The 15,470-nt window shown below is 44.7% G+C and overlaps 2 protein-coding genes across 3 annotated transcripts in view; one reads left to right on the top strand and one right to left on the bottom strand.

Moving 5' to 3' along the window:
- Nucleotides 1-2,237, bottom strand: part of LOC124037569 (harmonin-like) — a 41,081-nt gene extending 38,844 nt beyond the window's left edge. Inside the window, exon 1 of the mRNA XM_046352393.1 lies at nucleotides 2,083-2,237. Within this exon, the coding sequence (XP_046208349.1) occupies nucleotides 2,083-2,118 (36 nt within the window). The 5' untranslated portion in view covers nucleotides 2,119-2,237. The remainder of the gene's footprint in view (nucleotides 1-2,082) is intronic.
- Nucleotides 2,238-2,617: 380 nt separating this feature from the next.
- On the top strand, nucleotides 2,618-15,297 carry ccdc77 (coiled-coil domain containing 77). 2 transcript variants are annotated; one of them, XM_046352379.1, is made up of 12 exons: nucleotides 2,618-2,725; nucleotides 3,490-3,524; nucleotides 3,743-3,926; nucleotides 4,013-4,155; nucleotides 4,254-4,350; nucleotides 4,487-4,568; nucleotides 5,456-5,544; nucleotides 5,625-5,773; nucleotides 12,883-13,153; nucleotides 14,169-14,294; nucleotides 14,431-14,583; nucleotides 14,689-15,297. In XM_046352379.1, the coding sequence occupies exons 1-12, from the start codon at nucleotides 2,711-2,713 to the stop codon at nucleotides 14,833-14,835; spliced, it is 1,491 nt and encodes a 496-aa protein (XP_046208335.1). In that variant the 5' UTR covers nucleotides 2,618-2,710; the 3' UTR covers nucleotides 14,836-15,297. The 2 variants fall into 2 exon arrangements, with proteins under 2 accessions (XP_046208335.1, XP_046208334.1); XM_046352378.1 differs by lacking the exon at nucleotides 2,618-2,725 and adding an exon at nucleotides 2,779-2,883.
- Nucleotides 15,298-15,470: the final 173 nt, after the last annotated feature.

Genomic DNA, 15,470 nt, shown 5'->3' with positions numbered 1-15,470 from the left:
TGTGTGTGTGTGTTTGCTGTGTTTGTGTGCCCATAAAAGCGTTCACATCAATAGTATCTCTATTCTATTGTTGATGCTGGTGACAGAAGGCCAGGTAGCTTTCCCTCTTTCTAGATCCCTTCTCCTTCGAAGTGGCCGGCCCTCACTAGGACTCTGGGCTGGGAGCCACTCTTATGCCACTGGACTGGGGAGAGGGAGTGAGGGAGTGAGACGGAGGGGAGGTTGGAGGGGGGTTTGGAATAGTGAGGTGAGCAGTATAACCTTACAGTACAACCCCGAGACAAAAAAAGTCTCTCTCACACACACACACACACACACAGTACAGATAACCTTGAGGGGACACAAAATTCAGTCCCATTCTAAATCTGATTTTCCCTAACCCCAACCTTAACCCTAAAACCTGACCTTAACACTAAACTTATACATAACCCTGGCTCCTAACCAAAAAACTAAAACAAACTCTAGCTCCTAACCCTAATTCTAACCCTAAACACCCTAGAAATAGCATTTGACCTTGTGGGGGGGACTAACAAAATGTCAAATGTTTGTTTGTTTACTATTCTTGTGGGGACTTCTGGTCCCCACAAGCATAGTTAAACATGTCCACACACACACACACACACACCTAGATACACATTACCGCACAAAAGCACAAATATGCAAAGGTTGCTGGGTGTATGCCGGTGTGTTTATAGTGTCGTAAAGCTCTCTGACTCGACATTGAGAGACAGGGAAAGCAATGTGACTATGTGCAGACTTTGGCCCCATAAACTGATGAAGCCGATCATAAAGCACCACCCACAGACCACTGGGTAGTCTAGGAACATGGACCAACACACAGCTTATGTTATAACTGAAGTTCTCTTGTGATCTCTAAACATTTAAACTCCCTTATTCTCAAACATCCAACAAAGCCCAGGGGTGAATACAACACACACTAATGTCAAATCAGCTATAATAGAGATGAAAAGGCCCACTTCAATCCAACATTAGCCTGTATTCACCTCTAAAAGACAAATCAAATGAGTCATTGTTGCTCATGCCTGCCTACCTGCCTGCCTGCCTACCTGCCTGCCTACCTACCTGCCTACCTACCTGCCTGCCTGCCTACCTACCTACCTGCCTACCTACCTGCCTGCCTGCCTGCCTACCTACCTGCCTACCTGCCTGCCTACCTGCCTACCTGCCTGCCTACCTGCCTGCCTACCTGCCTACCTGCCTGCCTACCTGCCTGCCTACCTGCCACATTTTTATTTACAATGACTGCCTACCCCGGGCCAAACCCTAACCCCAACGACGCTGCCCTTATGGGACTCCCGATCACGGCCAATTGTGGTACAGTCCAGGATCGAACCAGGGTCTGTAGTGACGCCTCGAGCACTGAGATGCAGTGCCTTAGAATGCCGCTCCACTCAGGAACCCACCTATTGTTCTTTGTAGTGAATCACAACACTGTGTGAGTGGCTGGACTTCTGTATTTCATTTCATTTCTTTGCATCATTGGTATATATGTGTTGGATCATGAATGACCAACAAACAACACATATGTTGGAAAGCCCAGAAGAACTTTCTGCAATACACACAAGGCACAATGACTAACCAATCAAGAACGCCGACACACAGGCCATAAGTCATCATGAAATACTGTAGCCTAGCTTACCTGTACAGACTCTTCGGACAATCTAAATGTATGTTACTGTATAGCTCATACACACATACAGTGTTTAAAAGGAATATATGAAATTAAATATCCTTACATATGAGGGAGCAACGTTGTAATCATACAGAGAATGAAGTTGTTTAACACACAAACAGTCTAATTTCACAATTGTGAAATAATGAATGAAACAATGCAATAAAAATCGAAGACAAAACATATGTTAGTCCTATACTAATTAGTTCTCAATACCTATCAAGACATATTAAATGTAAAGGCAGCTGTGTAAAAGCTTTACCCCAAAAGGGTTCAGAGTACATCATACTGTGATAACAGCCAAAGAGAAATGAAACACCAATTGCTTTACATAACATAAATTGCTTTACTTACCACATTAGGCAAATATTTAATTATTTAATTATTACCTTGTGCCTAAATTCTCGAGCTACTTTTCGTTCCATTTTCAACAACAAAAAAACGGTGCCACCAACCGGCGTTCAATCGTTCTGTGTGCGACAGTTCCCTATCAAAAGTGACGCTACCGATACTGAACGCTGGGTAGTAGATGAGTGACACCAAGGGCCCTATTTAGATAATAGCACTGGGTAACAGTTGCTCGGGTGCAGGTCTAGGATCAGCGTACACTCCCCAAATCATAACCTCAATTGATAGGGTAACGAATACAAAACTGGCCTTATATCAATGTCTAGTCCAGGCGCAAATAATTCATAGCCTTATTCCACCACCTCTAATACTACTGTACAGTTAGGTTATTGTAACACATGATAAAGTAGTGCCTGTGGCAATTGCGTTTTAGGCTTAATTGTCTATGACAAAGAAAAAACATATATCACTATTTCATTATGTAAGATACCGTGAAACAGTGCAGAAGTTGGTGCAGAAGTCCAGACGGTCACACGGTGTTTCAATTCACTACATGAAACAGTAGGTGGCGGTAGAGCTTCGCGACTCGAATCACACTGCACTTTTTTTTCTGCGAAGAAAGATTTTGAAAACTTCCGGGATCTAAAGAGGCAGACAGTTTGAAGATTCATGAAACAGAGAAAGGTAAAGGGAATGTCAATATTTAATACAGATTTAGAATCATTGTTGAAATACTGCCATCGGATATGGCACTCAAACATTTTGTACTGTTATCCATCTGTGTTAGCTGTCTTACGCAAGCAAAATTTGACTGGCGAATGTTTTTGAGACTTGTTTGTGAAGTGAGTGCACCGTTGTTCTAGCTGGCAGCTCACGTTGATAGAACGAACTATCAAACTATGATATTTCATGAATACAGTTCATAGACACAGATCGTCACCTAGCTAGCACAAGTGGAAGCAGTCAGCTACGGTAGCAGTTTCAAACTCCCCGCGTCTTTTGCCACACAGGCGCTTAACAACGACGGGTAGGAGAGCGGCCATGCACCTGATATTACTCAATTTGGGAATGACATTGTTTCGAGAGATCATGTGGGCAACTGAACACCCAGTATCATGGCACAAGTCACAACAACATATAAACTGCTATACTTTTTGTATTGAACCTTTATTTAACTAGGCAAGTAAGTTAAGAACAAATTCGTATTTACAATGTCGGTCAAAACCGGACGAAGCTCGGCCAATTGTACGCTGCCCTATGGGACTCCCAATCACGACGCAGCCTGGATTAGAACTAGAGACCGCAGTGAGACGCCTCGTAAAATGAAACGTAGTGCTTTAGACCGCTGCGCCACTCGGGATGCCCTATCTAAAAAACCTCCCGGGCTTCTACGCATATCATAACAATCATCTAACTGTGTCTCAAATTGAACAATAAATGTGTTTCAGGTCAACATGATGGAGTCACCTCCAACAAAAGACCGGTCAGTAAAGGCTACCTATTGTGTTGTTTAATTGTTTCCTCTATCAGATTACGTAATTGTAGTGACCAAATCTATTGTGTCTAATCTCATTATTGAGTCTAATCTCCCTACGGCTCCTACTCTAATCTGACTCTAAGGAATTGTTCCTAGATTGGTTTTTATCTTTTTTTTAGCTTAGTGGGATAATGTCCTCCCTTCTGGGTTGTCTTCCCTTCCAGGCAGACAGACCACACCCCTGGGGTGGAGGACTCTCCCCTGCCCCCCATCACTGAGCGCCTGGCCTACCTCCGCCCCTCCAGAGAGCTGCTGGAGTTCTACAGGGGGAAGATCGCCCAGTTTGATGGAGAACACGATGACCTGATGCAGATGCTAGAGAAGTACAGAGGCACCACAGAGGACCAGGTGAACTGTGGGTGTGGGGGGTGCACGCATGCAGACAGCAACTGATAGGTGTGTGCTAATCTCCCTGTCTCTCCCTGCCCTCCCAGCACAAGCTGCAGTGGGAGGTGCGACAGCGCGAAGGGGAGATATCTGAGCTGCAGAAGGCTTTGAGTGACATGCAGGTGTACCTCTTCCAGGAGAGGGAACAGGCGCTGCGTCTGTACGCAGAGAATGACAGACTCAAGATCAGGTGAGCCCTCATTTGATTCACAATTACACTTTACAATTGCTATTGACATTTACATCTTTACATGAAAAATACATGTTTTCTATTGTCTTTGTGTTCAGAGAGCTGGAGGACAGGAAGAAAATCCAGCACCTGTTAGCCCTGGTGGGGCCAGACACTGGGGAGATCACCTACTTCCACCGTGACCCTCCACACAAGGTCAGGGTTCACAGTTCCACTTCAGGAAACTTAATTCTGCTCCATTGTCTTATTTGACATTACATGACTTTGGAAAGGGATCGATATCTAGTTGTCAACTTACATGACTATTGCCTGTCTGTCTACTGTGCTGTAGGTTAGCATAGCCCAGAAGGAACTAGAGCCCAGAATTCTGGATCATCGGAAGATGGCAAAGTCAAGAACTGGATCTGCAAAAGGTTGAAGAAAATTCTCTTTTTTCCTGATTTGATAATTATATTTTAGGGGTATACATATTTAGATGTATCTGTTGGTTTGAGATATTGCAGGTTTACAAGTAAAATCATTCAAGATGGCATTTGATCAGGGCCGACCCCAGGCATAAGCGACATAGGCGACCATCGGGGTCTCAACTTACTGTTGAGAGTTGGAATAGTAGAATATACAAGGTGTAATTTCAAAATGTGGTGGTGCATCAGCAGCTTTTCTCTCATTGTCAGTCATTGACAATCACTCAATAAGTTCATGTCAACTAAAATGTTTTAGATTGGTAAATTAGTCGAGCCAGCATTCTAAACTTATAGTAATCATGGTCGAATTACAGACCAGGCATCCAGGGCACGTGCTTAGGGGCCCTGACCTCCAGGGGGTCCCCATTTGATTTTGTTATTCACTGTCACTCAGATATAATATCAACATGGCACAATATGTAGAATTGCAGGACATTCGATGTAAAACTGCACGTTTTCTCTCTGACCAATGCAGAAACTAGTAGAATACCATAACATTTGTTATAAAATAGCAAAATCTTCTCTCAGTCCCATGGGAAAAATGTGTAAGGGGGCCTCCCCAACAAAATGTTGCCTAAGGCCCCAAAAGGCCAGGGACTGGCTCTGCATTTGATTTGATTTTTTATCTCATAACAATTTGCTCTACCTAAGAGTTGAAAGATCTTCCCTATGTAAGATAAACCTAAGCCTAAGGGGGGGAGCTACTAAAATCAAATTTAGTAAGTAGGATTACAGTGTGCTCTGAGCACATCAGTTTACGGAAATGTGGAATAATCTGTTTTGGGAGTGCAATATTCCCCTGACTGTGCCACTTAGCCTGGCTTCTGTCTGAGCAGAGGGAAGCCGGACATCCAGATCAGAAGGAGTGGTGAATGGAGGAAGCCCAGAGCAGTACAGAAGAGACAACCAGACCTTACTACTACAGGTAGTACGACACACACACACACACACTCAAAAGCAACTCATTTAGCTCCTTGAAAACTATTGAACTGGTGTAATGTGCAGGTGGAGGCGCTGCAGGCTCAGATGGAGGAGCAGACTCGTTTGTCCAAAGAGCAGGTGGAGTCTCTGCTGGAGGACAGGAGGATCCACGTGGAGGAGGGACAGGTCCAGCACCAGAGAGACCAGGACCGCATCACCGTACTCACTGACAAGTATGCAAACCACCTACTATACTCTACTGCACTCTTCATATCACTACTACATTTCATATCACTCCACCCCACATACTGTACCACCAAATGATATGTAGTGTAGAGAGAGCCATATCATATCAAATGATATGTAGAGAGAGCCATATCATATCAAATTATATGTAGAGAGAGCCATATCATATCAAATGATATGTAGAGAGAGCCATATCATATCAAATGATATGTAGAGAGAGCCATATCATATCAAATGATATGTAGAGAGAGCCATATCATATCAAATGATATGTAGAGAGAGCCATATCATATCAAATGATATGTAGAGAGAGCCATATCATATCAAATGATCTGTAGAGAGAGCCATATCATATCAAATGATATGTAGAGAGCCATATCATATCAAATGATATGTCTCAACCAGAGGCCAGGACTGCATCACTACTCTCACTGTGAGAGTGGGTTCACATCAGGGATGGACACGAGTACTTCAACTGACGTCAAAACGCTATCATCAACCAGAGATCCAATTAGGACTCGAAGACAACTTTCATTTGCTTTGATTTTAGTGTTCCATTTGTTCATGTGAATTTGCGGGGCAGAAAAAGAAAGAACCAAGCCAATTATCACGTAGTTCTTCTCCCTAAACTCCCTTTCCCCACTGCCTCACTCACTCAATCAATTGTGTTCCGACCCATTCCTTTACATACACAAGCGCCCGTTAGGCATACAGAAATACAGTGTGTTCAGAAAGTATTCCTAGCTCGACTTATTCCAATTTTTGTTGTTAAAGCCTGAATTCAAAATGGATTAAATACATTTTCTCACCCATCTACACACAATAACCCATATTGACAGTGAAAATGTTTTTTTGAAATGTTAGCAAATTTAAATGAGATATTTCTGTATTTTTAAAACATGTTTTCACTTTATCATTATGGGTTATTTTTATTGTGTGTAGATGGGAGGAAAATGTATCTAATCCATTTTGAATTCAGGGTGTAACACAACAAAATGTGGAAAAAGTCCAGGGATGTGAATAGTTTCTAAAGGCACTGTAAATGCCTATACAAAAGTTTAATCACCAATAGAAAATGGACTGGTTGACTGACTGACTGAAGGAGGGAAACGTGTTCCAACAACGAGCGCTGAAATCATTGCGTCCTGTCTTTTCTGCGTAGGCTACTTTCCGTAGTGCTACTGCCATTTAGAATTGGTTAGCCCAGGCTACAATCCCCCTGAACATAGATGGTGAAACTAGAACAAGCCTATTTTCATCAGAATCATTAAGCTTAGGCCTACTCACCAAACGGATGTTGTGGCCTTAGGCCTACTCACCAAACGGATGTTGTGGCCTTAGGCCTACTCACCAAACGGATGTTGTGGCCTTAGGCCTACTCACCAAACGGATGTTGTGGCCTTAGGCCTACTCACCAAACGGATGTTGTGGCCTTAGGCCTACTCACCAAACGGATGTTGTGGCCTTAGGCCTACTCACCAAACGGATGTTGTGGCCTTAGGCCTACTCACCAAACGGATGTTGTGGCCTTAGGCCTACTCACCAAACGGATGTTGTGGCCTTAGGCCTACTCACCAAACGGATGTTGTGGCCTTAGGCCTACTCACCAAACGGATGTTGTGGCCTTAGGCCTACTCACCAAACGGATGTTGTGGCCTTAGGCCTACTCACCAAACGGATGTTGTGGCTGTTCATCCCCATGCAGTGTTCAATGTGGAATTGTTAATCCATTTGTACAATTCCAAAGAACAGGCAGATTCAACTAAATTGAACATCTGTATATTGAAAATAAGACATGTTTTGGTTTATAACACTGAACTTTGAACTCGCCAAATTGAGTCCCGTTTTAAATTATCACTCTTTGAGAGTAACTGTTTTGACTGTTTCAATGATGTCTATAAACCCTGGCGATGATGCTATGTATTGGCCATTAAGAGGCTTTGAAGCCTCTTGGGAGAAACTCTCTCAGAAGGACAACAATCTCTGTAGCACTCCACTAATTAGGCCTTTATTGTAGAGTCACTTCCGGCGCCGACTGAGATGGCCGCCTCGCTTCACGTTCCTAGGAAACTATGCAGTTTTTTGTTTTTTTTACGTGTTATTTCTTACATTAGTACCCCAGGTCATCTTAGGTTTCATTACATACAGTCGAGAAGAACTACTGAATATAAGATCAGCGTCAACTCACCATCAGTACGACCAAGAATATGTTTTCCGCGACGCGGATCCTGTGTTCTGCCTTACAAACAGGACAACAGAATGGATCGCATGCAGCGACCCAAAAAAAACGACTCCGAAAAAGAGGGAAACGCGGCGGTGTTCTGGTCAGACTCCGAAAAAGGGCACATCGCGCACCACTTCCCAGTATTCTTCTTGCCAATGTCCAGTCTCTCGACAACAAGGTTGATGAAATCCGAGCAAGGGTGGCATTCCAGAGGGACATCAGAGACTGCAACGTTCTCTGCTTTACGGAAACATGGATTACTGGGAAGACGCTATCCAGGGCGGTGCAGCCAACGGGTTTCTCCACGCATCGCGCGGACAGAAACAAACATCTCTCTGGTAAGAAGAGTGGCGGGGGCGTATGCCTCATGACTAATAGGACATGGTGTGATGAAAGAAACATACAGGAACTCAAATCCTTCTGTTCACCTGATTTAGAATTCCTCACAATCAAATGTAGACCGCATTATCTTCCAAGAGAATTCTCTTTGATTATAATCACAGCCGTATATATCCCCCCCAAGCAGACACATCGATGGCTCTGAACGAACTTTATTTAACTCTTTGCAAACTGGAAAACATTTATCCGGAGGCTGCATTCATTGTAGCTGGGGATTTTAACAAAGCCAATCTGAAAACAAGACTCCCTAAATTTTATCAGCATATCGATTGCGCAACCAGGGGTGGTAAAACCTTGGATCATTGTTACTCTAACTTCCGCGACGCATATAAGGCCCTGCCCCGCCCCTTTCGGAAAAGCTGACCACGACTCCATTTTGCTGATCCCTGCCTACAGGCAGAAATTAAAACAAGAGGCTCCCACGCTGAGGTCTGTCCAACGCTGGTCAGACCAAGCTGACTCTACACTCCAAGACTGCTTCCATCACGTGGACTGGGACATGTTTCGTATTGCGTCAGATGGGAATATTGACGAATACGCTGATTCGGTGTGCGAGTTCATTAGAACGTGCGTCGAAGATGTCGTTCCCATAGCAACGATAAAAACATTCCCTAACCAGAAACCGTGGATTGATGGCAACATCCGCGTGAAACTGAAAGCGCGAACCACTGCTTTTAATCAGGGCAAGGTGTCTGGCAACATGACTGAATACAAACAGTGCAGCTATTCCCTCCGCAAGGCTATTAAACAACCTAAGCGTCAGTACAGAGACAAAGTGGAATCTCAATTCAATGGCTCAGACACAAGAGGCATGTGGCAGGGTCTACAGTCAATCACGGACTACAAGATGAAATCCAGCCCAGTCACGGACCAGGATGTCTTGCTCCCAGGCAGACTAAATAACTTTTTTGCCCGCTTTGAGGACAATACAGTGCCACTGACACGGCCTGCAACGGAAGCATGCGGTCTCTCCTTCACTGCAGCCGAGGTGAGTAAAGACATTTAAACGTGTTAACCCTCGCAAGGCTGCAGGCCCAGACGGCATCCCCAGCCGCGCCCTCAGAGCATGCGCAGACCAGCTGGCCGGTGTGTTTATGGACATATTCAATCAATCCCTATACCAGTCTGCTGTTCCCACATGCTTCAAGAGGGCCACCATTGTTCCTGTTCCCAAGAAAGCTAAGGTAACTGAGCTAAACGACTACCACCCCGTAGCACTCACTTCCGTCATCATGAAGTGCTTTGAGAGACTAGTCAAGGACCATATCACCTCCACCCTACCTGACACCCTAGACCCAATCCAATTTGCTTACCGCCCAAATAGGTCCACAGACGATGCAATCTCAACCACACTGCACACTGCCCTAACCCACCTGGACAAGAGGAATACCTATGTGAGAATGCTGTTCATCGACTACAGCTCGGCATTCAACACCATAGTACCCTCCAAGCTCGTCATCAAGCTCGAGACCCTGGGTCTCGACCCCGCCCTGTGCAACTGGGTACTGGACTTCCTGACGGGCCGCCCCCAGGTGGTGAGGGTAGGCAACAACATCTCCTCCCCGCTGATCCTCAACACGGGGCCCCACAAGGGTGCGTTCTGAGCCCTCTCCTGTACTCCCTGTTCACCCACGACTGCGTGGCCACGCACGCCTCCAACTCAATCATCAAGTTTGCGGACGACACAACAGTGGTAGGCTTGATTACCAACAACGACGAGACGGCCTACAGGGAGGAGGTGAGGGCCCTCGGAGTGTGGTGTCAGGAAAATAACCTCACACTCAACGTCAACAAAACTAAGGAGATGATTGTGGACTTCAGGAAACAGCAGAGGGAACACCCCTATCCACATCGATGGAACAGTAGTGGAGAGGGTAGCTAGTTTTAAGTTCCTCGGCATACACATCACAGACAAACTGAATTGGTCCACTCACACTGACAGCGTCGTGAAGAAGGCGCAGCAGCGCCTATTCAACCTCAGGAGGCTGAAGAAATTCGGCTTGTCACCAAAAGCACTCACAAACTTCTACAGATGCACAATCGAGAGCATCCTGGCGGGCTGTATCACCGCCTGGTACGGCAACTGCTCCGCCCTCAACCGTAAGGCTCTCCAGAGGGTAGTGAGGACTGCACAACGCATCACCAGGGGCAAACTACCTGCCCTCCAGGACACCTACACCACCCGTTGTTACAGGGAGGCCATAAAGATCATCAAGGACATCAACCACCCGAACCACTGCCTGTTCACCCCGCTATCATCCAGAAGGCGAGGTCAGTACAGGTGCATCAAAGCTGGGACCGAGAGACTGAAAAACAGCTTCTATCTCAAGGCCATCAGACTGTTAAACAGCCACCACTAACATTGAGTGGCTGCTGCCAACACACTGTCATTGACACTGACCCAACTCCAGCCATTTTATTAATGGGAATTGATGGGAAATGATGTAAATATATCACTAGCCACTTTAAACAATGCTACCTTATATAATGTTACTTACCCTACATTATTCATCTCATATGCATATGTATATACTGTACTCTACATCATCAACTGCATCCTTATGTAACACATGTATCACTAGCCACTTTAACTATGCCACTTTGTTTACTTTGTCTACACACTCATCTCATATGTATATACTGTACTCGATACCATCTACTGTATGCTGCTCTGTACCATCACTCATTCATATATCCTTATGTACATGTTCCTTATCCCCTTACACTGTGTATAAGACAGTAGCTTTGGAATTGTTAGTTAGATTACTTGTTGGTTATCACTGCATTGTCGGAACTAGAAGCACAAGCATTTCGCTACACTCTCATTTAACATCTGCTAACCATGTGTATGTGACAAATATAATTTGATTTGATTTGATTTAGAGTAGCCAGATGGAAGCCACTCCTCAGTAAAAGGCACATGAAAGCCCGCTTGGTGTTGCCCAAAAGGCACATAAAGACTCAGACATTGAGAAACAAGATTCTCTGATCATTTCTAAAAACCTGTTTTTGCTTTGTCATTATGGGGTATTGTGTGTAGGTTGATGAAGGGGGGGGACTTTTTAATCAAATTTAGAATAAGGCTGTAACCTAACAAAATATAGAAAAAGTCAAGGGGTCTGAATACTTTCCAAAGGCACTTTATTACATAGTTTTTTTATAATAAAATAGTTGTCTTGACTGTGATAAGGTCTCAGGAAATTAGTGTCTTGTCTGCTTCAAGCAAGTGTCGCTGCTGAGGTTACTGCCTTTTTGAAGTTTGTGTTCCATAATATAATGTAACTAGTTGATATTACAGTTTCAATAAATTAGTCTTAAATGGCACTTGTTTTTTTTATTGAATGAATATACACTGAGTATACAAATCATTAAGAACACCTGCTCTGGGCCTCCCGAGAGGCGCAGCTGTCTAAGACACTGCATCGCAGTGCTAGAGGCGTCACTACAGACCCGGGTTCCAGTTCACAACCGGTTGTGATCGGGAGTCCCATAGGGTGGCGCACAATTGGCCCAGCGTTCTCCGGGTTAGGGGAGGGTTTGGTCGGGGGGCCTTTTCTTGGCTCATCGTGCTCTAGCTACTCCTTGTAGCAGGCCAGGCACCTGCAGGCTGACTTCGGTCGTCAGGTGAACTGTGTTTCCTCCGACACATTGGTGCTGTTTGCTTCCGGATTAAGCAGGCGGGTGTTAAGCACGGTTTGGCGGGTCATGTTTCGGGGACGCATGACTCAACCTTCACCTCCCGAGCCCATTGGTGAGTTGCAGGGATGAGACAAGATCGAAAAAGGGGGTCTTTCCATGACAGACCGATCAGGTGAAAGCTAGTATCCCTTATTGATGTCACTTGTTAAATCGACTTCAATCAGTGTAGATGAAAGGGAGGAGACGGGTTAAAGAAGGATTTTTAAATCTTGACAATTGAGACATGGATTGTGTTTGTGCCATTGAGGTTGAATGGGCAAGACAAAAGATCTAAGTGCCTTTTGAACTGGTTATGGTGGTAGGTGCCAGGCACCTCACATTCAACAGTTTCCTGTGTGTATCAAGAATGGTCCATCACTCAAAGGACATCCAGCCAACTTGACACAACTGTGGGAAGCATTGGAGTCAACATGGGCCAGCATCCCTGTGGAAGGCTTTTGACAGCTTGTAGAGTCCTGCCTCAACAAATTCAGGCTGAAGAGGGGGTGCAACATAATATTAGGAATGTGTTATTTATGTTTGGCATACTCACTGTATATGGGGCAATTTGGATTTGTTATCCTGTAATGGTTAAGTTAAATTAGGCGTTGTTGGGATATAGATAAATGCGCATGTTTTTTTCCCCAATGCGGGCCTGAGTAAACATCGTCGGAGTACTCCCAACAGTCAAAAAATGTCAAATGCCTATCCTAGTTCACATACCCCTATCCTGAATACATGTTCTCTCCCTTCCTCTCTGTTCCGCTCCTTGTCCCTCTCTACTCTTCCTCCCAGGCTGGACCGGACCCAGAACCTGCTGTACGAGAGCACCAGGGACTTCCTACAGCTGAAGTTTGAGACGCGGGCCCACGAGAAGGGCTGGATGGTGGAGAAGGACCGGCTGCTGCGAGAGCTGGACTCAACCCAGGACCGTCTGAGGAAAGCCAGTGATGGTCATGGGAGGGAGCAGCCGGGACCAGGATCCGGAGGACACGGCAGCAGCATGGCCCTGCTTCTAACCCAGCCCCAGCCTGACACACAGCACGTCCACAGGGAAGAGCTCAGGGTGGGTAGTGGTACACATGCTTCAGATCAGAGGTCTTACATCATTGGGATCATGTCCCATCCAACACCTCAAATAAAGGAGTCTCTTTTACGTTTTTTAGTTTACATTAACAAGTGGTGTTAAAAGCGTTGTTGTGCCTAGGGCTGTTACGGTGACCATATTTCCGACATATTTATGACCGCAGTCAAATTCCACATGACCGTTGAGTCACGGTAACTAGGCTTCTCAAACGGTGCTCTGATGCCGCTGATGGTCGTTAGTAGCCTACCAAACTTGCTAATGGCCTGGTACTCAGGGCTCTATTGTCTCTCTAATCACTCTGAAATCAATGCAAATGCAGTCGAAAATCACTTCACGAGTTTGAGTGGAATAGGATCATCTATCACCTTAACGAGAGCCAGCTCCTCGTAGCTGGTTGATGCATGGAATGAAATAAGTGTTATTGTATGCCCATGTTGCACAACATTTCTATATGCTATGCAATTGCGTGAGAAAACCGTTTTAATGGCCTCTATTAAAAAGAGGAGGATCCCATTAGCTTTCTATAGGCTAGGTCTACTATATTTATTTCTCAACATTCCTAATATTAAGCACATTGCGTCGCTTTACAACCGGAGTACCCTACCTACCTGGCTGGCATGAAAATGAACTGCTCGAAAAGCTCCCTTCAATCGGATGACGATAATAGCCCATTCTATGTCAAAACTAATGTCACACACATGATTTAGTATATGTCAAGACAACATTACATTTAGAATAGTCTGACGGGTGAGAATATTATCACTTGTTAATGATGCCCAATGTGTGCAGTCAAAGGCAAGAAACAGAGCATGCATTTTGTGACTTGTTCATATCATAGTCGGCTGCATCATGAAGCCTAGCCCATGTGTATATACAGTGCCTTTGGAAATTATTAAGACCTCTTGACTTTTTGCACATTTTGTTATGTTACAGCCTTATTCTAAAATGGATTTCCTGTGGTGTTGATGTGTCCTGCTATTTCCTGTGGCCCCAGACAATGCAGGAAGAGCTGAAGCAGGCCCACCGCCTGGCTGAGATGTACAGGGAGCAGTGTGTTACCCTGGAGACAGACCTGGCTCAGATCAGAGAGGAGGGGGACATGGGCAGGGAGATTTTCAAGGTGTGTGGCCATGAATCCTTACATGATATGAATAATTCTGACTAAACCATGTATATTTTGCTAAATTATTGTTTGTGTTATACATTGTGGCATGTGCGTGTTTACTCCACTGTGTTTTGCTCACCTTTGTGTGTAGGATCGGTCGGACAAGATGGCGAAGCGTCTTCAGATGACGACCCAGCGGTACGAGGCCCTGGAGAAGCGGAGGGCCATGGAGGTGGAGGGCTTCAAGAGCGACATCAAACACCTCCGACAGAAACTCAAAGATGTGGAGAAACAGCTTTTCAAGGTAAGTAGGAGGTGAATGTCGTGTACCGATGTGTGTTAGAAGCTAAGTAAACATACAACAGCTATGTGCAGGCTCATGTGTGGGTGTGGTACCTGTGTGTTTCAGGTCACCCTGAACGTGGGCCCGAATCAGGACCTGGCCATCCTACACGAAGTGCGTCAGACCAACGCTCGGACCAAGAAGGTCCAGGGGGAGCTGAAGACCCTGAAGGCCAAGATCTACGGCTTGGAGAACGACCTCCGATACAGCTGAGATTTTTTTAAAGCCCACTGGGGACCAGGGTACTGTTCAGTTGCCCACGCAACAGGAAATGTTTTGAAACGGAATAGTTTTGCTTTGTTGTTGGACAATTTAACTTAGGACTCCCTACTCATCATGATCCTGTATTCCCCCTTTGACATGCTAAATTAGAATTATTCTTTTTTTGACACCTGATGATATGAGATGCAGCACATGTACCTATCTAAAATGTCTCATGATTTAGAGCTTTTTTTGTTTGTTTAGGTTTTAGGCCAACGAGACCTGGGTGTGTATGACATTACATTTTCTATTACATTGATACAGTAATTAAATACAAACAGAACAAGATGAACAATGTGCACATAAAAGTTCATTTTAGACAAACTGGTTTTTCACTACTGATTTATCTGTTGTGTGTTGCTATGAAAGACCGAGTTGGTTTTTCTTTTTCATCAATAAAGATGTATTTTATGATTCATTGTAATAACTAGATTGACAATGCATGTTTACACGTCAAATGTACAAGTAGGAGAACAAGATACATTAAACATGTTTGATGTTTCCTCTGAACAGAAACAGACGGCAATAAAAATCTCTAAATCGAAACTTTATTTGAGGAAAGAAAGTCCATTGGCTCAGTTCGATGT

This window comes from Oncorhynchus gorbuscha, linkage group LG06 (genome assembly GCF_021184085.1).
Source record: "Oncorhynchus gorbuscha isolate QuinsamMale2020 ecotype Even-year linkage group LG06, OgorEven_v1.0, whole genome shotgun sequence".
Lineage (NCBI taxonomy): Eukaryota > Metazoa > Chordata > Actinopteri > Salmoniformes > Salmonidae > Oncorhynchus > Oncorhynchus gorbuscha.
Note: the sequence above shows the minus strand (reverse complement) of the source record. Positions and strands in the feature narration are given on the sequence as shown.

Coding starts and splice junctions, on each gene's coding strand:
- ccdc77 (XM_046352378.1), top strand. CDS start 2,788: ATGGCACTCAAACATTTTGTACTGTTATCCATCTGTGTTAGCTGTCTT. Junction 4,351..4,486: donor ACCGTGACCCTCCACACAAG/GTCAGGGTTCAC, acceptor ACTGTGCTGTAG/GTTAGCATAGCCCAGAAGGA. Junction 14,295..14,430: donor TGGGCAGGGAGATTTTCAAG/GTGTGTGGCCAT, acceptor CTTTGTGTGTAG/GATCGGTCGGACAAGATGGC.